The sequence below is a fragment of the Stegastes partitus genome, unplaced genomic scaffold, assembly GCF_000690725.1.
Source record: "Stegastes partitus isolate 25-593 unplaced genomic scaffold, Stegastes_partitus-1.0.2 Scaffold648, whole genome shotgun sequence".
NCBI lineage: Eukaryota > Metazoa > Chordata > Actinopteri > Pomacentridae > Stegastes > Stegastes partitus.
This window is the reverse complement of record NW_007578379.1, coordinates 337,941-360,408: the sequence shown is the minus strand read 5'-3', so window position 1 is coordinate 360,408 and position 22,468 is coordinate 337,941. Positions and strand designations below refer to the sequence as shown.

Below are 22,468 nucleotides of genomic sequence, written 5' to 3'. Positions count from 1 at the left end.
ATTCATCACAATATCATAAAAACTAGAACCTTTCCTTGCCAAACTTGCCACACATCCAATTCTCCTGATGTTAGAGGCTTTAAAAGTTGGTGAAATGTCAACTAAAGGCTGTATTTTTAGTCGGAAATATGGATACATCCATGTATATCCATTTAAAGGAACTTGCTTCCACCCTTGTTTGAACAATTTGCACTTTTTGTTCCTATTTTTAAGTGCCAGTAATTAAATATCCGTCCTCTACCGGAGCCATTCGATCATTTTGTTCTGCTGGAAGCTATCTTGTCTGTGTCTTTACCACATTTCGTGGCTGTGGAAGCTTTGTTTCTGGAGATGTTGAACCCTTAACGTGGTCTCCCAGGTGAGATTAGCTTGTTTTCTGAAGGAGAGAAAACACCAACATTCCTGAAAAGACAGAAAAACACACGAAATTCTCAAAGTACAGCCAAAATATTTGGTTGAACTCAGGTTTTTTTTTTTTGGCCCCCAAGAAACAAATTTATGAAAACTGATTTTCAAGGATTCTGTCTTAATTGAAACAGATTGGCCCAGTGTAGAAATACAGTGTTTGGATTGCCATGAAATTTACAGAAAGTTTTGAGGTGCACCTCCACCTCTGGAGCCTTAATTGGGTCCAAATCAGTTGCTTTAAGACCAAATAGCTTTAAAAACATTCTCATAGAGTTTAGCTACAGTCAGTGTTCATGGCTCATTAGCTAACTTTAGCATCTTAACAATTGAAACTAGCATTAGCAGTTTACATTTTGCACTTTATTCCCCCATTTTCAAGCACCAATTTTTACAAATCTGACTTCTGCTGTGAAGGATTTTGTTTTTAGTTACGTCCATTGCTGTCAGAGGTACATTTAATTTTTCCAAAATATTAAAAATAAAATGGAACCTTGTCAGGCCGAACTCGCCAAACATCAGATTCTACTTGAAGGTAGATGCCTTAAATGTTGGCGAAACATCAACTAAAGACTGTATTTTTGGCAGGAAACATGGAAACATCCATATTTACACGCTTACAGGAACTTTCTGGGAACACAATGTTTGAAAATGTTGCTCTTATTTTGGTTTTCTTCTGCTGGAACAATTCAATCATTTGTAGCCGCTGAAAACAATTTTGTCTTTATTTTTTTTCACCAAAGTTCCTGGCTGCTGGAGTTTTATTTCTGGAGATATCGAACCCTTAAAATTGCTTCAAAGTTTTGAGATTTTGTTGACAGCAGTCTGAAAAACAGTCTCAAAATTCCACCAGAAATAAATCACAAGTTTTTGGTGCTAAATTCCAAAAAAGTTTCCACCTACAGAGCTTCATGTCCATTTAACATCGTGATTTATTCTCATTACTGTTTCATGACTTGTGGTTGTGGTGCTAAACGGTGACACCAGGAATCAGTGGCTTCCAGTTAAACCCGATGTTTCTCTGCAGGAACCTACCGTGCACCGACAGCGCCTCTGATTGGTCGACTCCCCCCGTGGACCAGTCGGTCGTCGACGTCTTCCTCAATGGGAACTGGAGCATGTCGAACCCGTCGCCGTCCTGCCAGTGCGGCAGTCCTGAGCACTCGTTCATGTTGCCCGACTGTCTGCCCGGCGCTGGAGGCCTCCCGCCGCCACAGGTGAGACCCGTCGCCGTGTTGAGATCGATCATGTGACGCATCCTCTCGCCGAGTGTGTGTCAGCAGCAGCAGCAGCAGCAGCAGCAGCAGCGGTCGAAATGTGTGGATAAAAAAAAACTAAAACCGGTGACACAACGGCACAATAAAAATGCTTATCACGGGAGCTTTTGGCTTGCGGTCTGAAAATCCCAGTCAGCATCATTTTTTGATTCGAAAACGTAAAGGTACTTACTAACAAGGAATTTGCATTGCGTTGCAAAATGTAAATCAGCCTTTTGTGCCGCCTCCCTTTTGTGCAGCGGCATGAAAGTGGGACCAAAATTGATTCTGCTGAAAATACACTGAATTGGCCGTCGCCGGGGATTCAGCCTGTTCCACATATCTGCTGGAAAAGTCGGTTAAAACACACCCCCAGTGTGTCCTTTATCTCTTTCAGGTGAGTGCCAACTTTTCACCTCTCGCGGCGTCCCTCAGGACTTTTTTTTTTTTTCCCTTGCGCAGGACCTCGCCTTTTCCCTGCGCGAGTCAATACCGATCCGTTAGCAACGCGCCGGGGCAGACACCTGAAGAGGTTTGATCTGGATCGATGGGCGAGCGAGGCGTCCTCCACCTGCCCGGCCGAGCCAATCGCGGCGCAGAGAGAGAGAGTCTCATTTGGAGCTAAATGACTCGCGCCGCTGTGTCCCAATGATAATGAGAAATCTAAGCCGGGGAGAGAATAGACGGAGGAGCTGCCACCCTCCACTCCAATGTCATTTTATTAGCGGGCGGCTTTGTGTGTTTGCTCGGGCTCGCTGGCATGTGCCTGCATTTTAAGTGATTTGCATTTGAATGTCACATGGGCTAACTCCGCCTAAACCTGCCAGTATTTTCTTCCCGAATTCCTCCCTCGGATGGAAGCAGAAGGCGGCCGGTCCCGGTGTCTGAAACCCTGAGATTTAGCCGTAAAATGGCACTAATTTGCCAGATACAGTAGCCGACTCACAAAGGACGAGACGTGCAGCCGATGCCCGAGTCACGCTTTTTATTATTCTAATTTTCCTGCAGGAGCCGCCGAGCATGTGCGCTCCTGTGATAATGCGCAGTCATGCTGCAGGTCGGATTACATCCCAGACTGTTTGGCAGCCGCCCGTAAATCATAACAGATGACTTCATCATGCTAGAACTGAATTTCTGCAGATTTTATTCCCCACAACAACTTTTAATCGGCACCACCCCAAAAAAAAAATCATTATTTGAAATGAGCCACACAGGCGGGTTTGTGGGCAGCCGTGGCGTTAACTGGATTTCAGATTACAGTGGGAGGGCACGGCGGCAAATCCTGTCTGCAGGTAGGTGTGAAGAAGTAAATATGAGGACTGGTGTGTGATTGTATGGACGTGTTGGCACGCCGAGGCCTCGTCCACGCCGCCGGGGATGTTTTCCTCGACGGCTGTTTTTCCTCCGAGGTCTCCACAGATATGAGGAGACTGGAAACAGGCATGTGGACGACCAAAGGAGGCTGTAGCTTCTCAGTTTCTAGTGGAGTTTAAACTGCGAGCGCTGTGCAACGTTTCATCTGTGACGTTATTGTTGTTTGTGTTGCGTTACACAAAGCATTCACAAACTTTAACATGGATTCAGAAATAAACAGCTTCTAAAACTTCTGTGACCCAAAATGTCTGCATGCAGATGAGATGAAAACTGTTTGTTTTGCTAAATATTCTCATTATTGTGGATTCAGGCGACAGCGTCTTTGGCCTGATTTTAACCCTGGTCGTCCTGGTTTGGCCCAGAACATTTGGAAATGTGAAAAAAAAACCCTCCCAAGCTGCTACTGGACTCATCAGGAGGGTCCCCGTTTGTCCAGCTAGCGCCTGGAGCAGCAGATGCTAATGCCAAGCGCTTGTAAACATCCTCGAGGCTAACCGTTAGCCACACATCTCAAGAGCAGCTAAGCCGAGCTAACCCCGGCTCTCCAACCGTTTATGCTTTTTGTCTCATCGCAAAAAAAGTCTCCATTTGCGTCCCGTAAGGCGGCGCTCAGTGCCACAATTATCTTCAAAACATCCGTGTGAGCCGCATTTGTTTTTCAAATCTTGTCTGAGATCGTAGAGAAAAATATGTTTGATGTGGACAAACCCTAAACCAGAACTTTTTTATTGAGCTTTTCTAAAAACAAAAACAGATTCTTAATTGACAAATTGCACTCACATACTCCGACCTTTCCTCCTCCACTGGACAAACGTACAAACACAGCTACAGCCATGTAGATATGGAGGTACAGAGTTAAATTATTGCAGCATAACTTTATTAATCGACTTTTAAAAGCACATTATTTGGATGTTAATTAAAAAGTAGGTCCCTACATCTCCCATTCCAGTGGATTAAACTCAAACCTGCAGTGAGAATAAACACATAACTTCATGTGATGTGTCCGGGCGTTAAACGGATCGCGGCGGTTTTAATCACGACTGTTCATTCGTTTCTGAATTGCACATCAGGACTAGACGGCCTTATTAGCGCTTTCCAATCTCTCGCACTTAACCTTCCCATAATTCAGCGGGCTCGGTATATTTATATTCCAGCTAGCATTATAATGATGCGATAAAACACAATTTAATGTTAATGTAATTTACTGCCTCTCTTAATACTACAATCCTGAAACAGTAGCGGTAGATACACTCTGTGGCTTTAAAAAAAGAAAAGTAAAAGAGTTTTTTGCACTTAAACAAACCAGAAACTTGCTCCAGCTTCAGGCCAAGACGCTAAATCAGTTCATTTGCTCCAGAAAATAAGAAATAAACATTAAATTGTTCTTATTTTTTGCAGTAACGCTGTTTGGCAGCACAGGATCTCTCCATTACTTAAATTTGACATAATAGCTTCCTGTTAAAACGCGGCGATGTGCTTGTCTGGAAACACTTTGGAAGTTAAAAGAAAAATAATATGAAAAAGGTATTTAGAGCAAATTGGCTTCTGTGGAGTTGGAATCAAAATACCCTTATTTCTAATTAATGTGCCACTCAATGTGAAATTTAAAAAAAGCTTGTGGGGAGGAATCTGCATAATCACACAATAGACAGTTAAGAAGTCGCCTCGCTGCCGTCTCACTTCTTTTTTGCGTCGACTCATTCATGTCAGAGTTGTAGGTTCAATTTGCAAAAGCGCCTATGAAGGTTCTCGACTCAATGTTCCGGCCCGGTTCTGAAAACACTGATACCGTCACATGAAATGAAATGATTTTGTCTTATAATTGCGGCACTTTTAAGTGTTCCCAGCGCTTTGAGATTACAGTTTTTTTTTTGGAAGGACGAATGAAAAACCTCTGCAAAGTCGACGCCTCCCCTGTAGACGTAGCGGGCCTCTTCACTCTCCCCATAGAAGCTTCCTCTCTGGGTTTTTTTTTTTTTTGACAAGGCCATCCAGAGCCACATAAAAGGAGCAACCGTCCAGGTATCATGTCGGAGGATGATTGTTGAGACAGTCAAACAAGAGGAGTGCCCTTTGCGTAACCTTTTCCCGTCGGCGGCGTTCGGTTCTGGCTCATGACAGCGCTGTCAGGGAGTCGGCCATTTGTTGAGGCGCTGCTTCTATCTTTGTATCCTCCTGCTCGCCCATCACGGTCCGTCTCTTTCTAACCCCCCGTTTTGTTTTTTTTTTCCTTCCTTTCCTGTATTTTATGAATCGCTCCCGCTTTGCTGGCTGGACGCCGCCGACGTCTCGTTTCATTCACTTGCATCATTCCTCCTCTTTATTTATTTGTTCCAATCCCGTAAAAGGATGTCAAACGGGCGCCGCGGTTTGCATGGAAACAACCTTGACGACGTCGAGTTATTATCATGCAACGAGATTATTACCAGGCGCCTCCCGCTGAGGCCGGAAGGAGCTCCGGAGTCGGGATGAGAAGGAGCTGCAGCAGGAGGAGAATGTAACGGGGCGGCATTCGTATTCGGAGCCACTTCTCTTTTGTCTTCATCACCTTCTTTTTGCATAATGCTTTGTTTACTTGGCAGGGGTCAGTTTTTGCCTTTTCGTTTCATCATCTGGAGTCTTTAGAGATTCATAGCGCTGGGAGAGTTTTTGCATTCATAGATGAGATAGATGCTGAGATACGGCGCGGTTATGTGATGAAACAGTTGATCGGGGTCCAAAAATAGTGGCGTACATCCATTAGCTGTTACACACATGGTTGCAAGAGAGAAAAATTTGATTTGCTGATTTAAAATTAAAGAATTTCCTTTAAAAAAAATAATTTGCATTGGTTGAGATGATAATGTTGCATCAACTTAATATTTTGTGTAATTTAAACTCAGATTTCTGTTGATTTAAATCTATATTCAAGTTGAGGTAACTCAACAAAATTGGCTCGATTAACTTTATTTTTCAGGATTATAAGTCCCTTCAGCTACCTGTTTAGCATTGGTCCAACTTATTTATTTTTAATTTGCCAAACTTACAAAAACCCGCATGTTCATAATTATTGTAATTAAATACATAACATATAGAACTTTAGTTTAAATCACATGTAAAAACAAGTTGAAACAACTTAATTTTTGCGAGTAATCAGCTTTAAAATGTGTGTTTATGCTGTTAAATATTAAATAAGGTGTTGAGGAAAAGCTAATTCCATCAATTTATTGTAGTTTGTTGGTTGAACTTAATTTTATTAGTTGTCAGAACTCAAAAAGACTGATGTTTTATTTCTTTAGTTGAGTCCAAACGTTATTTTTCAGAGTTTCTATTCACAATGAGGCGATGGCTGAGTCTGGATTGACTGTTAGGATTATTGATCTATCAGCATATTGGCAGAAACTCTTTGTAAATGTTGCCTTTTACAGACTTTTTTAATCCTTTAACATTTCCTTGGACGCAAAATTTGTGGTTTTAAGTCAAATGTTGCAGCAAGTATTGGATAAAAGGCAATAAATTAGCTGCAGACATGAGAGTAGATGTTATAAACCCAAACATTATGAATAAAGTTTGGTTTATTTGAACCTTAATTAAAGCCAAGTCACTGTTATTTAAACAACAAAGTGCTTTCAACTAAAAAGACCATGACTTGCGTTACAGAGCGACCCCAACAAGACCCTGCAGTGTTATTCATGATGTGTTTTTACCAGAGCAATCGCACATTAAGGACTAAAACACGTCTTTGCTTGACTCTAATCCACACTGAGGCTGAAGCTCAGCAGTGTTTTTAAATGTGCATCAAAGAAACTGGATCGACAACAATTTTCCTTCACCTTGACTCCGGCATCTCGAGTCTCCCTCCGGTATCTTAACATACTCGACGTTCAAAACCGATAATTAGAAATACCTTCGATTGTGGAGGTGAAGCCACTTCCTTGACCTCCGTGTACGTCGCCGGTTCAACGTCGTTTCATCACAAGTTTGATGCAAACTGTCGAGTTAATTTCGTGGGTTTTGGAGCTCGAACATTATTTTTTTTAGAGTTTCTTTATAAATACCAGCGAGCCGTAACCCCACATACTCCATCCTCCAACCTCTGCTGCCTCCCTGCTGCTCGCTCCACTCCACCGGTGGGTCGTAACGTACGAACTGGGCGTATATGAAGTACACAAGGTCACGAGACAGAACCGGTGGTATGCAGTGTCCTCGAGTGCTAGACGAGTGGAGAATAGATGCTTGTATTGAGTCGTACTGAACATCGGCGCGCTGCCTACTGTACCTGTCCATCATAGGAGGCCGTAAATGAAAGCCGGTCCGCGGCCGAGACCACCCACAGAAAGCCGAGGATGCATTCCCTTTGACTTGAAAGCCTCCCCTGTTGAATAAATCATGACAAAGTGTTCCGGCTCCACGCGAGTTTTCTTTTCTTTTTTTTTTTTTTTTTATCTTTTATCCCGCCAATCCTTGCGAGTATGCCCTTGAGAAGCCGCGGAAAATGCGAGGGAGAAAGGAAAACATGGACGCGGCGCCGCGGGAGGCGGTGTGAAATCATTGTTTCCATGGTAATGGCAAGCAACAGTAAGCCCACTATCAATTCTGAGGTATTGACTCTCGTTCACTGGTGATATTTAACCTTCATAGATGAATAGGCCGTCATGCGTGCAGCGGAATTGATAAAGCCGCCACGTTCGCCGTATTACGATTGATGTCTTTATCATTTGGAGACTGGCCTAACTACAGCGGGCTTGCAAATTACTCTCCTTGGCCTCATCTATCAGGTTATTGAAGTTTAGTTACCAGTCGTGTGGAGACAAGAGAGAGAAAAAAAGAAGAAGAGGCAGTTCTGCAGTGAAAACACAGCGAGTGTCGAGTTTGTCGTCGAGTCGCCAAACCGGCCGGTTGGCTCCGGAGCTCGCCAATCCATAACCAGCCTGGCGGACGCAGCACCAGCCTGGCGCCGTCCGTCCCTTTGACTCCCCAACACATCCGTTTTTTTTTTTTGGTGAAAGCAAAAACAAAAAGACAAAAGCGGGAAAGGTTACGGCGAGCCGAGGCGAATGGAGGGGTTGAGATAGCGGCGTTTCCTTTTGTGGCGGCGCTGGATGAAAGTCCTGACGACTCAATCTGTCGTGCGCGGCTTGGCTTGTGCTTTTTTTTGTTTGTCGTCGTGTTGTTTGTTACCCACCGGCTATTATCTCGGTTTGAGACGATTGTGGCGGCGAACAATGCACACAGTGGGCCACCGGCACATCCCGCTGCATAAAAGACTGGGTTAACCTGCGCCGCTCTTGTAGAGTAGGTGAGGGTACAACTTAACATTGCATGTTTAATCAAGGAAGATTGCTTTTCTTTTGTGCGCAGCAGATAAAACTTGAAATTTACATTAGAGGTACGGCGCAGCGCAACCCAGATTAATATGAACGCCGCGCCGCCGTGTCTTATCTCCGCCGCGCTCGAGTGTACGCCGGCTCATTCAACAGATTTGATTACTCCTCGGTTTACATTTCCCCCTCACCCCGACTTGCTTACCGAGCTATCGAGCTGGAGAACCGATGCCTCGCGCAGAATGCCAATCGGTAATGAACAGGAAGGCGCCGCACAGCCGCCAAGCGCCGCCAAGCGCCGCCATCCCGGCCCTCGTTCTGATGGGGGATGTGGACCGAGGCCAAAATAATTAGACCCATACCGACGGCGTGCCCAGGTAAAAGGCATTGTACACACAGCGGAGTGTAAAAAGCTTCTTCTATTTGGTTTTGTTTGTTTCTCACTTCCTGTGGCTTTTTCGAAAACAGAGGCATGTTTGTTCAGAGATAAGCCAAGGTTGCCGCGCCGTTCCTCCTCCTCCTTATCTCTGATTCATAAGCCAGATGGGTCCTCTTCTTCTTCCTCTGCCTTCTCCTTCTGTTTGTTCTTGTGATTTTGAGTTCTCCTCCTTTTTTTTTTTTTCTTTTTTCCCTCTTTTCAGGCGTCTCTTCTCCAATTTCCAACTCGTGTTTCTAGCCTCCGTGCGATTCTCCTCCTCTGCCTCCTTCCCCCGGTTTTGCTTCTCTGCAACTTGTTTAATCTCTTTTCTAATCTCCTCCTCCGTGTTTTACCTCAAGTTTGTCTTCACTTTGCTGCTACTTTTACACCCAGCGCTATCAAACCCGACTAAACAGCGGTTTGGGGAGGATTGAAACAATGGACAGAATTAAAAAACAGCCTCGATCGGTCCATATAGAATCACACAAATCTGAAAAAGCTTCATCCTGACCTCCTCATGATCTGATGAATTTAACTTCAGTATATTTAATGAAGCCGTGCGATGCTTCACCTTCATACTGTGAATATTTTCAGGCCCTTAAAGTTCATAGAAATGGGCTCGAACTGCACGTTTTTAAATCCATAGCTTTATAATTACAGCAGACGTGACATTTTCAGGGCTGACAAACACGTTTAAACTTGCAACCGAATCAACTTTAGATCCACTCCAGGTGTCTCAGGTTTTGTGCCTCAGTATTATGGGATGTATCGTAGAGTGAACAGTCAAACTGCAGCAGTTTAATGTCTATGACTTGGATTTGATTGGGAGATTGGTTTATCACAGTAGCACAAAATGAATTGTTATATAAGAATGTACAAAAAAATGAAATAAAAATGAGAAGTAAACAAAAAAAAGTTTTAAAAAAGGAAGAAAAGAATACAATATGAAGATTTCCACATGTACAATTTACATTTTGTTTGTTTGTTTTTGTTTGTTTGTTTGCCAAGTAACAAAAGACAATAAAAGAAATAGTAATAAAATAAAAAATTAATAAATAAATACATACTGCTGTAACACTTGTGCAAAAAAATATGAATTAGGAGTTATCTGATGCAGAAACATAGAGTCATAGAAACAGTCATTGGTATCCTGGATGCGTTTCTGTTTTCTGATAGTTCACCAGAGAAAACTTTAACAAGTGCATTCTGGGTAAACTTTCCAGACTCATATGAGAAGGTGATTGGTCAGCACAAGTTCTAGACGATGCCACAGAAGATCCCAGAATCATCTCCTAGACACGAGTCCTTCTGGGTCAAAATGTTTTTATGCTGCTGTTGAAACTATAACATACGATGTTGATCCCTCACCGGGGAAATTCATGTTGCAGCAGCTCGATACAGAAGAATCATAGCAGGAAACAAAAAATAATGATATAATAAGGACCAAGTCCACCTTTCATGGATGTGTATATATAAATACATCTGGATATGTACAGATGTGAGATGTCTCATGATCCTGACAACAAAAGTTAGTTGTGCTGAACACAAACAAGACTTTGACTTTGGATTGTGACGAGTGGATGTAAAATGGATTTGCTTGAAGGTTTCTGCTTTGGCATCGTGATCAATGAGGCCTTCTCAGAGAAACTAGGCCGGTGACCACCTACTCATGCAAAAGAACTTTTGACCCACTTTTGGAGTTGTGTGTGTTGTTTTGCCACAAAGAGAGGAGATTAAGATTAGATTTCTCCTTGACTTGGATGTGCTTTTATGACATGTTACAGTTAATTTACAGCATACTGATTCCATTAATCTGAAAGAGTCTTTAGATGGTGACACCAGGAGTCGATGCTGAACTGATCTGGCTGCAGATTTTACCAGAACCCTGAAAATTGTATACGTCTATCTGGTTATTTATGGAGTTTTAAGCCTCAGAAATACTGAAAAATTTAAATTTTGACATCCTTTACATACTTAAAAGACCTGTAACTCTAAAAAAATATTCATAGTGTAGTTGTAAAACGTTGCATGGCTTCATTAAATAAACATTATTGTCGATGGTTCTGAGGAGGTCAGGTGGAAACTTCTTTCAGATTTGGATGATTTTATATGAAAAGACTTATTATTATATTATTTTATTCTTCTGTGTGTCTCCTGTGTTAGAAAATAATGTGAAAAAAGGAACAGAAATGTAAAAAAACGCAGATTTTGATCCAACTCTATGGACCTCAAGGGCCTGTAACTCTGATTGTGAGGAGGTCAGATGGGTTTTTTTAATTCCAGATTTGGTTGATTTTACATGAAATGATCTCTTGTGTTGGGAAAAAGTACCGCAAAATTAAAAAGTGCCCATTTTCTACTCAAACCTGTGTACTTTTAAGGGCCTGTACCTCTTAAAATATTCATCGTGTGAAGGTGAAACTTTGCACGGCTCCGTTAAATACGCCGACGTTATTGTGCAGAAAAGATCAGCTGGCTCCAAGGAGGTCATGTGGGAGGAGCTGATTGATTTTTCCCTGCAATGACCCACCTGTTTTTTTTTTTTCTTCCTTTTAAAGTCGTCTAAGTGAGAAATAATGAGTCTGCACACCCCAAAGGTAATCGACGCACAGGGGCAACTGATTAAACAGCACATCCAGCTGTTTGTACACGGAGGGCGGAGGACCAGCGCGACTGTCGAGGGTGTGTTGGCAAATTGTGCTGCAGTCGGGGGTCTCGATTGCGCTCCATCAAGGATCACTCCGCTAATTAGCATAGCGTTAGCTCCCTAAATAATAAGCAGGACTGGAGCAGCTTGGGGTCTCGGCGTTGGTGCGCATCAGTTTACACGGAGCAGTGTGTCGCACCCCTCGCCTAATTGGATGTTTGAACGTAGCCATTTATCCACAGAAGGGCATCTAATTAGGGTCCTTTGACATTAGACACAGCTCTCCCCCGGCGTCTGTGGGGGGTCTCGGTTTCAGCCGGGCTTCCCATAGCCAAGCTTAATTGACTATTATGATAAGGGCTTGGGAGGACGGCGTGAGCGGATACCACCTGCGAAACGTTCTGGCTCTTAAGTTTTGTTGATTCGGCGTCGCTTGGATGAGCATTTACGGGCGGCCGAGCGTCGGTGTCAACCTGTGGTCAGCCTCGGTAATAACCCGCCGCAGAAGTTTTATATCCCTCCACGAGTAGAATAAAAAAAAGGCTCCTGTTCTGCATGAGGGTCCTCTATCACTACACATTATCTTCAGATTAACCTTGCATTTTTAAAGCGGCTCCCTGCACCTTGAAGCTGCTCTAAGCAATATTTTTGTATTAACATCGGATGACCGGCGTAATAAAAATAAAGGTGTCACCGAAGAACAGGAGATTACCGCAGATTTGGACTTCCCGTCAGCTCTATGGGCCGTTTTTAGTGCTCTCTGTGGGTTTTACAGTCTGCAACTTTAATGTATTGCTCTGGTGAATCTCATTTTTAGCAGCGGGGAGTGGTTGTTTTCAGCAGAACGCATCAACCCGCTGTAATCCTGCCATCCAACAGGAGGTGAAGTGTGGCATTCGGCATTGTAACAGAGGAGGATAAACACCGGACGTACATTCGTTTATTGGCCAGAAACACGATTCTAAATGAAGCTGTTTGCAAACACGTTCAGCACGGCGGCTTTAGGAGATGATAATAAGTCCGTTTATGGGTTTGTGCTTTGTTTTGGTGCCACAGAATCGCCGCTGAAGTGAACTCAAATGCTAATATGTGAACTTTTCCTCTTTTTGCAGAGGGTGCAAAACACAACAGAGACACTGCTGAACCTAACCGGATACAACATGACAGACTTCTTGGTCAAGGCTTTTGAGCAGTCGGGGAAAAGGAGGTAACAGATCTGAATGTTTGCTTCATGCTCCGGTGTCTTCATGCAGCTTCAAACCAGGAGCTTCTCTCTGGTGTTTGGACACCAGTTTCTTTTCTTTTTTTTCCTTTTACAAAGAGAGCCACATCACCAGCCTGTTCAGATGCTGCCGTATCCATTTTTAGAAGATCAGCTGAGAGCAGTGTGAATGAAAGGACAAAGTCCAGCCGACCGTGCTGTCGTTTCCATCCCGACGCATTATGCAGTTGTCATGTTTTGACAAATCCTGCTGGGCCACTCTTTGATACGCTTCCCTTAACCTGTCATTTCACTGTATGAAAACATTTAGAGCAAACTGTCAGCGAGAGAAATGATTAATTGTAAGCGCCGGGCTGATGTGTTTGTTCAGTCCTTGAATGTTCAATCAGGACTCCAGAACGTATTGTTCGCATCATTATTTCCACTGTAATTCTGAGAGCGGACAATAAAGCTTTTGTCCCTCCATGTAAAAATAGTTTGACAGACTGTTTGTTGGATGTACGTCGTAAAGATGCAAGTTTTTAGCGGTTTTCTTCCCTGATTGTTGCCCACATTAGCCATCAATAATTGATTTATTGTTACAGTGACTTAAAATAGGTGCTGATCAGTGTTTTCGTTTGCTAATATGGCCATTTTTAGCTACTTAAAATTAATGTTTACCACAAAATCAGCTCACTTACATGAGAATTATAGGGAATATATAACGTAGACACCAGGAATTTTAAACTATACATTAGAAAAAACTGTTTATATGCACTTGGTGCTTCGTTGTTTTCGATAAAATCCGAAGACACATCTGTTACTTTGGCAAATGTTTGTGCTAAACACCTGCAGATACGTAGCCCAAGCTTAAGTTGGACTGATTCCATACACATTGCTGCTAGCTGGAGGTCTTTAGCTGCTACAGGACTCTCTCTCCATCATGGTGGCCCACTGCTAGCTAAACCCCCCAACAAAACGTCTCTATTATGCCTGGGCTGTAGTACCTGGTTGCGCCACCAGGTGGAGCCTCGTACTGTTTGCTTAAAGGGAAGCTTGTTTGCTGCGTTTAAAACTGTAGCGGGCAGTTGTTCGGATGACCGGCAGCATTGTGGGTGTTGAGTTAGCAGCAGGCCACCACGACAAAGACTTCTGTGGGCGTTAATGACGTCTGATTAGATCTCATGTATGTCAGATTAGCTAAATTTTACCCAAACAGCATTCTGTAGCTGAGATGCTATTATAACTGGTCCATACTTAATATTGACTTCATTAGCGTATAGATAACCGCCCACTGCAGGATTTAATTGCTACAGGACTCTCTCTCCATCATGGTGGCCAACTGCTAGCTAAACCCTCAACAAAACATCTGTGCTATACATGAGCTGTAGTACCTGGTTGTGCCACCAGGTGGAGCCTCTTGCTGTTTGATGAAAGAGAAGCTTGTTTGCTGCATTTAAAACTGTGACGGTCGTTGTTCGGACAACCGGCAGGACTGTTTTACCAAGCAGAGAGCATTGTGGGTGTTCAGTTAGCAACAGGCCACAAAGACTTCTGTGGGCGTTAATGACTTCCGACTAGATCTTGTGTGTATCAGATTAGCTAAATTTTACGTTCTGTAGCTCAGATGCTAGTATAACTGGTAACTGCTAAATATCCGTCCTTATTATTGGCTTGATTATTATATAGATAACCATCCACTGGAGGATTTAATGATTGATTATTGATCAAAATTGCATCCATATAAAAGATGTACATCAGTTCCATCAGCTGATTGACTATTGATTGCTATCAACCTGTATTGACCCCTAATATGCAACATGCTAACTAGCTGGCACCTATCATAGTCGCTTACTGCTAAAAGAAGCATTTCATTGGTTGTCAAACCCCATTTTCTCCACTGCTGCTATCAAATACAAGCATACATGCCAAAAAAAGAGGCAATTTTCAGTGATTTACACTAAAAGGAGATTTGTAGCAATAACCCCAGCTGTCTGTTTTAGTCTAAATAATAAGCGTTGTACAAGATTACACAGTATTAAGACAAGAGAGCTTGTAATATGCATTTTCCTCAAGTAATAAGTTTCCTAACAGGATCATGGTCGTGATACATTTGTCTCACGCTCGGGATATAATGAAGACCTGAAAAACTGTGACAGAAATAATGTTGAAACCTCACAGCGAACGCCTCGCACAGTAATTACGGCGTGTTGAGAAGAAAAAGGCTGAAGTATGCTCACATTTCAGACAGTGCAGGCCTTTCTTTAAAACAATGTGTTTAAAGCACCACAGCGGATGAGGTTTTTTGATTTATTCATAGTTTTTTTTTAACAGTTGTTTACATCCGTCCGTCCAATCTGTGGTCATATTTTTCAAATTCCAACGCAATTAGCATCTGTTGGACACCAAACCATTACTGTCACTGAATATGCGATCAGTTACCACATTTCTAAGATTTTATATGCATACAAATGTACCCAACACCAACATTATGGATCCTTCTTGTCTTCTTTACGAATGCTTGACGTGAAAACCAAATATTCAAAACCTTGAACAGCAGCACCTCAAACACTGAGAAATAGGTGATCTTAATCTGCAAAATAAACCAAACAGACAAATCCAGGTGCTGAGGTTCTTTCACATTCCTAATAAAGGGCATGATGAGAAATAACAGTGAAAATTCCAGGCTTTTATTTTGAAAAATTCCTGCGATATGGTCATTTGAATGTAGCTTTAAATTTCAGCGTGCAAAGAAAACATGCTGGAAGTGGGCTGACATGCAATTTTTATTTATTTTTTAATCTTGAAACATCTTTTGATTTTAGCGGAGATTTCACAGATACCATTTGATAAATCCTGTTTTTTTTTGTCCAGGTACGGAGGGATCTCTGTCGGAGAAGTCAACTCACAGGTCCGCCTGACGCACTCAGAGATCGAAGACACGTTCAAAGAGCTGAAACTCCTGTTCAGTTCGTATCAGGTATGTAGCGAACACTGGGTTTTTTACGGGGTTAAACTCGTTGGCGCCGCAGCTCGACATGAATTCCTCTTACGGAGTGGGAACGTTGCATATTGTAGTGCGAGATAACAAGTTGTACTCTCGCTTCAAGCCCAGAGGCGTAAACACAAGCTAATGAAGCCTGGAGGTTTGCTTCTCTGCAACATATAGATGTAAAGCTGACACGGAAAAAAACCTAAATGTGAACCAAACATGGTCCTTTTTTCTGAATGCGGTAACAAAAAATCATGTGACTAAAACGAATCTACATTTTAGTCGATTAATTTTGGCTCTAGGGTTGTTCTAGACCCAATTATCCGTCCAAATGTCCGGAATATTTTCCACTAGCAAGCTGAGATTTTTATTTTTCTGTGAAATGTCCAGACTGCTGCAGGATCAGCCCTTATGACTTCAGTAGTCTGACTTCTCCTATAGGCTACTAAAATAATACAGTAAGGTCAGTGTGTGTCATTACACATAGTGGTGTTGCTCCACTGGCTAAAATTTGTTCACAGTTTACTTATTTGCTATTTGGGACCCAGTAAAAAATATTTTAGCTGGATTTTCAGAATTTCGTTGACTTGTGACTTTGGGGATTTTTGTATTTTCATCCTCTAAATAACCAACAAAGTTATATTTAGGGTTTAATATCTCGAGGAAAGTAGCTCCAGCAGTTGTGAAATTTGGTGAAGCCACTGATTAAATGGTTTCTGGTAGATTTAAACGACTAAATGGTTCCAACAGAGGCCACATGTTCAATTAATGGTTCTTGAAAATGGTAAAAAGTGGACGTGACGGTGGTATTGTGGCCCCAGAAAGCTCCTGTAAATAACCTCCAACTACTTTGCACATATATAGACGATATATTGACAGTTTAGTTGGAACCATGACTTTCCATTCTTGCCACACGTCAGATTCTACTGATGTTAGATGTTCCAAAATTTGGTCAAATGTCGACCAAAGTCTGTCTTTTCAGTAGCAAATATGAACTCATCCACATAGATGCACTTACAGGAATGTTTTGTGGCCTCAATACCAATTTTTGTCCATTTTCAAGGGCCGGTAAGTAAAATCCGGATCACTACAGCCGATCTGCTGGAAACAACTTTGTCTGTATTTTCACCAAATTTTTTCAGCCGTGAGAGTCGTACTTCTGGAGTTATTGGCCCCTTGAAAAAGCTTCCCGGGAAAGATTAGCTTTTTTGTTTTGAGAGAGAAAACACAACGATTCCCAGAGTCTGAAAAGATATGAAATGCTCAAAATTCTGCCAAAATATTTTGTAGAACTCCGTCTTCTGGCCCCCGAGCAACACATTTATTGAGACCGAACAAAATCAGAGACGGTGGAGCAGCAACATATTTCCTGAATTCGCTCTGAATTGAAATAAACTGGTCCGGTGTAATAACATCATCCTTCAACAGCTAAACCACTGGATCCATTGCCAAGGAATGTAGTAAAGACATTATGACCTGTACTTCTTGCTCTTGGCGCCAAACTTTAGGTTCAAATCGGTTGATTTGAGACAACACATCATTGAGAACTGATGACATTATCGTACTAAAATTTGCTCATGAGCTTATTTTAGCATTTAGCTCAAAGCAGCAGCGCTAGAATTACGAAAGCCACATCGCTCCCCCTTTGAAACTGTCAAATTTGTCTACTCCTGTATGTTTATTTGATGCCTCTTGATCTATATAGACGCTGGAAATCCAACTTTGATTCAGCGTCGGCGCTGTGACTAAATATTGAGGCTTTTTCACTGCAGAGGCAGTTCAAAAGCTCCTTTTTCTCCTGGCAAGGCTGCAGTCTTCCCGTTGTCTTTTGAGTGTGCCTCTCCTAATTGGAGCGCTGCGTTCTTTGTCCAGATAGCTTTGTATCTTGGATACAGGTGGTGTAATTTGTAGTGGACTTTTGGACCCCGCTGAATTCTCCAACAATTGAGAAAAGAGGAGCGAATTCAAAGGATGGAGGAGGTTTAGCTTCACCAAATCCGTTTTGTTGAGTGTCCATGGCAACAGGCGATGATTCTCTGTGCATTGCTTTGAATAAATCAAGAAATGTGGGTCTCGAGTGCACACACACACATTCCTGCGCACCTTTTCATTCTCATTTTTATTTAACTTCTTCTTCTTCTTCACATTCAGGTTTTGTTGCTTGTTGTTTATCTCCTTCGGCTCAGTCGATTCTATTCATGCGTGCGCTCTTGCTCAAGGTTTTAAAGTCGCTTGTCCCCGTCTCTCTCCTGCTGCCTCCCTCTCAGGCCTTGCAAACACACCGTCTCTCATTAACATTTCAAATTTTTTGGACGTTCAAACTACTCTGCGATCAGCACATTGCTTTGCCCTCGGGCGTCTCCGGTCTCATCCCTACCCAGGCTCCCTTCTCTGTCTCCCGGATCTCGACGCTAATGTGACTTTAATTCGAGCAGCAGCGATGATGTAACCCTAATGGCCGGGCATTAGCCGTCCCAGCTCTGCATTCCTTGTTATTAAAGTGCTACACTGTCCTTGGGAGATGTCTGGCGCTCTGCTGCTGCTGCTCGGCAGGCATTGTGATGAGAGGCGGTAACTGGAAGTAGCGTGTTTTTTGCACTTTGAGCCACCTGCGCCGGCCGGGAAGCGGGCTTTGAAATTGCGCTTTAATCACATTTCCTGTGTCCTGCAGGTAGAAATAGAGTCCTGTGTAGCAAGAGGTGATGGGAACGGCGAGAACGAGGAAGCTCGAGTGCTGAAAATTGGATAATTAGGACCAAAAAAAAAAAAAGAAAAGAAAAGAAATGGCACGCTGTATAATGTAGCGTAGGCGGTGTTGACGTTAGCTAGCGAGCTGCTTTATTTATACAGCACCTTATTGTACAGCCGCGTTATTCAAAGTCTCCACGGTTCAAGGTAGAAGATGCACGGCGAAATGCAAGAAACTAACTAAATAAAATGGTACACACAAGTTGATTAAAGGGCACAAACTCTGCAGAATAATTAAAGCGAAAAGAGCAGAAAGTAAATAAAATGTACAGTAAGAGATTAAGAGTGCAGAATAAAAGAGGTGAAACTTCAGGTTAATTAAAGCAGCAGAATAAAGAAGCGTCTTAATATTTTTGTTGTTGTTGTTGTTGTTGTTGTTGTGTTGCTGGTTGCAGCAGCATAACGACTAAACGCCTTTTTTACCTCGTAGCCACCTCGAAGTGACCAACCTGCAGATTTTAGAGACCTTCAGGCTTCAGCAAACTAATATTGGATATATTTTGGTCTGAAGCCACTCAGAGGCTCAATAAGTAGGACCTTAAATTCAATTTAATTGGAAGCCAGAGTGAATTTCATCTTGGTGTTGGTCAGCGTTGGAGCTGCAGTGTTTAGCACGAGTTGCAAATGTCGAATAGTATCTGATAGAACATTCAGTTAAAGTTCAAATTAGAACTTAATGTTATTTCTGTTAATTACCATTATGGCTGTTATCACTCTTCATATTAATAAGTAAATGCGTACAAAAAACAGATGAATGAATTCAATTAGAAATAATTAAACATGATTGAAACATCGTCATTTTTTCCACTGTAGATTACATTAAAGTAGTTCAGTCTGCAGGTAATAAAAGCATGAATGAGGTCTTCTAAATCTTGTTTGAACCAAAGTTGTTTTGTTTTACACTCTAAAAAATGATATTTGGTCCCAACAAAAATAAATTAAATCAGTCTTTTTGAGCTACGATGACTTTAAATGATGTTTTTGGAGACGTTAATATGAATTAAACGACCATCTCTTGTTCAGTTTCATCAAATTTTTTGAGTTACGTCAACTTCTGATGAAATTATGTTCAACCAACTCAACTTTTTTTGTCTTTTTAATTGTTTCATTACCAATCTGAAATAGTCCAGCTGTGTTAAAAAAGACTTGAAATCCTGAACTCAAGGTGAAGCAAAGCAAAGTCATCGAGCCAGTTTCATGAAGTTACGTCAACTCTGATGCCGAAATTAGAGTTTAAATTACACAATATACTAAGTTGACGCAACTGCTGACATTTTCAGGTCAACGCCACCCATTAAAAAGATGTTTGCAACTTAAAAGCTTTATCTGAATGAATTAAGTGGTGTGAGCAGGTGCCTTGAATGACTTTTAGAGTGCACACTGTTCCCTGTAACCTGTTCACGCTTCTTCTTCTTTTTTTCTTATCTAAATTATTCAGGGGACTAAACCCTTAATTTAATAAACTATAAACTCCTTCGGGCAGGTTCCGGCGCACTTGAACACATATTAACACGCCGCCACGCGGACCGTACGGCCGCGCCGAAGGTCTGACCGCTGAACTGTACGCCGGCCGCTTTGCCAGAAAAAGTGGCCGCACAGTCGAGTGGCTTTATTGCTGCGTCGCGAGCCGTGGCACCGACGGGCCCGCCGGCCAAACCAGCCTTGTCATTGTCCTTGAGCGGGGAGGAGTTTGCCGAGGATTAGGCCCGGGCAGCTGCTGGCCCACTTCTCATCTCGTTTCAGCCGCCGCTAATCCTCCAGGAAGGCCGCCGACTGGAGCTGCTCTTTGCTGCTCGGCACAATTAAACCCGGGCGAAGGCAAAACAGAAAGCGCAGTAAAGATTCCCCCGTTGCCGGAGGACGCATTACGGACAGGAGTAGGAGTCTTGTTCTCTGCCCCGGTGTATGAATAGGTAATGACTTGGAACAGAGGGGATGTTATTTAACACAAATTCTCCTGTCAGCGGAGATGTGGGTGTTCTCCCCCCTCCTCCTGAGATATGGAAGCAGAATTCCTGCTGCGTTGCCGAAATGATGTGTAAACACTCTGTTGTGCCGATAAAGCAGCCCGGATTCGTGTCAGGGTGTGAAGGCGCCTCGAACACGCTCTTGAAGCGTTTGGGGGGGAGGAGGAGAAAAAAAAAATCCGACCCGACGTGGTTTGATCCCCTCCTCGGCGAACTGTCTCGGGGTCCGCAGACGTCTTCAGTGCAGCACTCACACCTGAGCACACTCCTGCATTCTCGGCGTGTCTTTCTTGATTTTTCTAGTCCTATTTTTTCCCGCCCTCCCACCGCTCTCCCCAGATGTCACCCACACTTTACCTCCTCCGACCTCTCCTCCTCCTCCTCCTCCCTCGCCTCGCCTCCGCTACAGCCCTCCGATAAAGGACGGAGTCCGACGGGAGGTCCATTTGCATTTATATCACACGTGTAATGTGCTCAGGACTCTTACGGCCCCGGCTGAGCAGCATGGTATCAACATGACACTTTGGAAATCGCGTGCCTGTCATCTCAAGCCCCCATCCCAAGCCTCATTTCCCACGAAACACGAGCGGAGTGGAGCAGATTTTAATGCAACCTGTCCAGTCTACCGTCTCCCCGCCGTTTTCATCCCCTCACCTCGACACGAAACCTCGCCGACACCCTCCGAGCAGCGCTGTCTTTGCAGTTATTTTCACTTCTGTCTCTCCGGCGGAGTCCTGCTAGCTGAAGCTGATTATGTGATTTGCAATCTCTGGTAACTGTGAATATTTGTCGCGTGTTCTCTCCAGCCTCCCATGATTTTAATTATTTCGCACTATTTAATAAAACAGAAATGTCCAATAAAAAAAGAAGAAAAAAAAAGAAAGTAGCCAGAATAACAGGGGGGCACATTTTCCCCCCAAGTCTGTGGAAAATAAGTGGCTCAGCAAACCCAAATGCTCTCCGGAAGTCTTAATTCTTGTCTCCCTCTGCCTCATGTTTTGCATTTCAAAGAGCAGTGGTGGTTTTCCAAGTGTATCCAATTAAGTCTCCAACTCAGGCTTCTTTTTTTTTCTGTTCTTGTTTTCCTTATCTTCATTAGGATAATGTGACTGATCAGATTTTCCAGACGGCTGAGACGCTGCTGAAGAGGCTGGGAACCAGGGACAACGTCAAGGTATTATATTAATTGTCTGCAACGTTACGTTGGATGGCGCGAGATGAAAGGTAGCGTTGGGATTTTTGGGGAGGAACTGTGATGATTAAAGGGAACCGGGACAAAGAGGCAGCGAACCCAAAACCATTCTGCTCATCTTTCTACCCTGTGCAATTTGCATAATTATGAATGGCGATGCTTTTAACTTCCTGGTGCAGCTCCTGTTTTCACTTCAGTCCTATAGAATTCATCTTCATAAAAATGAGAAGGAGACAGGACAGTTGTGACACCTCACGTTATGAATAAATTGCCGTAACGTTCAAGTATAGCATCTATTGCTGAAAAGTAAGTAATCCAATCTGAGTCGTTTAATATGTAGTACCTGCCAATCAGTGCTATTTTCTGACACTTGAGGTACATTAAAGTTATTGAAATCAATCCAATGTATACGCTGACATCTCTGCAATGCATTAAGAAAAAAGTTACATAGATGGTCAGGAACCTTTAGTTCTTCATGCATGTCAGAAAATGTATTGTTGGTTAGCTGTAGTGCCTGTTTGCACCACCAGGTGGAGCCTTGTAGAGACCAGAGGAGGCGTCACTCAGACTACAGACACTTCCTGTTGGAAATCAGACAGCATTGTGGGGGTTTGGCTAATAAGGGGTGTAGAAGCCAATAATGTAATAACAGCCAATAACATAACAATGGCCACTAACGTCATAAATTTGCACTTTTTAAAATGTAAGCAGCCATTAACATAATAAAAGTCCTGAACCGATAACGTAATATCTTTTGGCCAATAGCGTAGTAAGTTCAGGACTTTTATTACGTTGTTGACCAGTTACTACTTAATTGGCCTATTACATTTTAAAAATGGCAAATTTATTATGCCAATTAATTGGCTTCTAGTCTTCCGTGACGGTTAATGACCTCCGATCTCAAGTTAACCCTAACAAGCTGGGATCAACTAAACCAGCGTTCCCACATCCTAATAAGTCACATG

The 22,468-nt window shown here is 42.8% G+C and overlaps 1 protein-coding gene across 1 annotated transcript in view; it reads left to right on the top strand.

Annotated features, from left to right (window-relative positions):
• LOC103363284 (ATP-binding cassette sub-family A member 1) overlaps window positions 1–22,468 on the top strand; it is a gene marked incomplete at its 5' end in the record, with an annotated part of 152,575 nt that overhangs the window by 68,481 nt on the left and 61,626 nt on the right. The window contains 4 exons of the mRNA XM_008289967.1: window positions 1,433–1,622; window positions 12,516–12,610; window positions 15,479–15,584; window positions 21,411–21,485. Coding sequence (XP_008288189.1) covers window positions 1,433–1,622; window positions 12,516–12,610; window positions 15,479–15,584; window positions 21,411–21,485 — 466 coding nt within the window. The remainder of the gene's footprint in view (window positions 1–1,432; window positions 1,623–12,515; window positions 12,611–15,478; window positions 15,585–21,410; window positions 21,486–22,468) is intronic.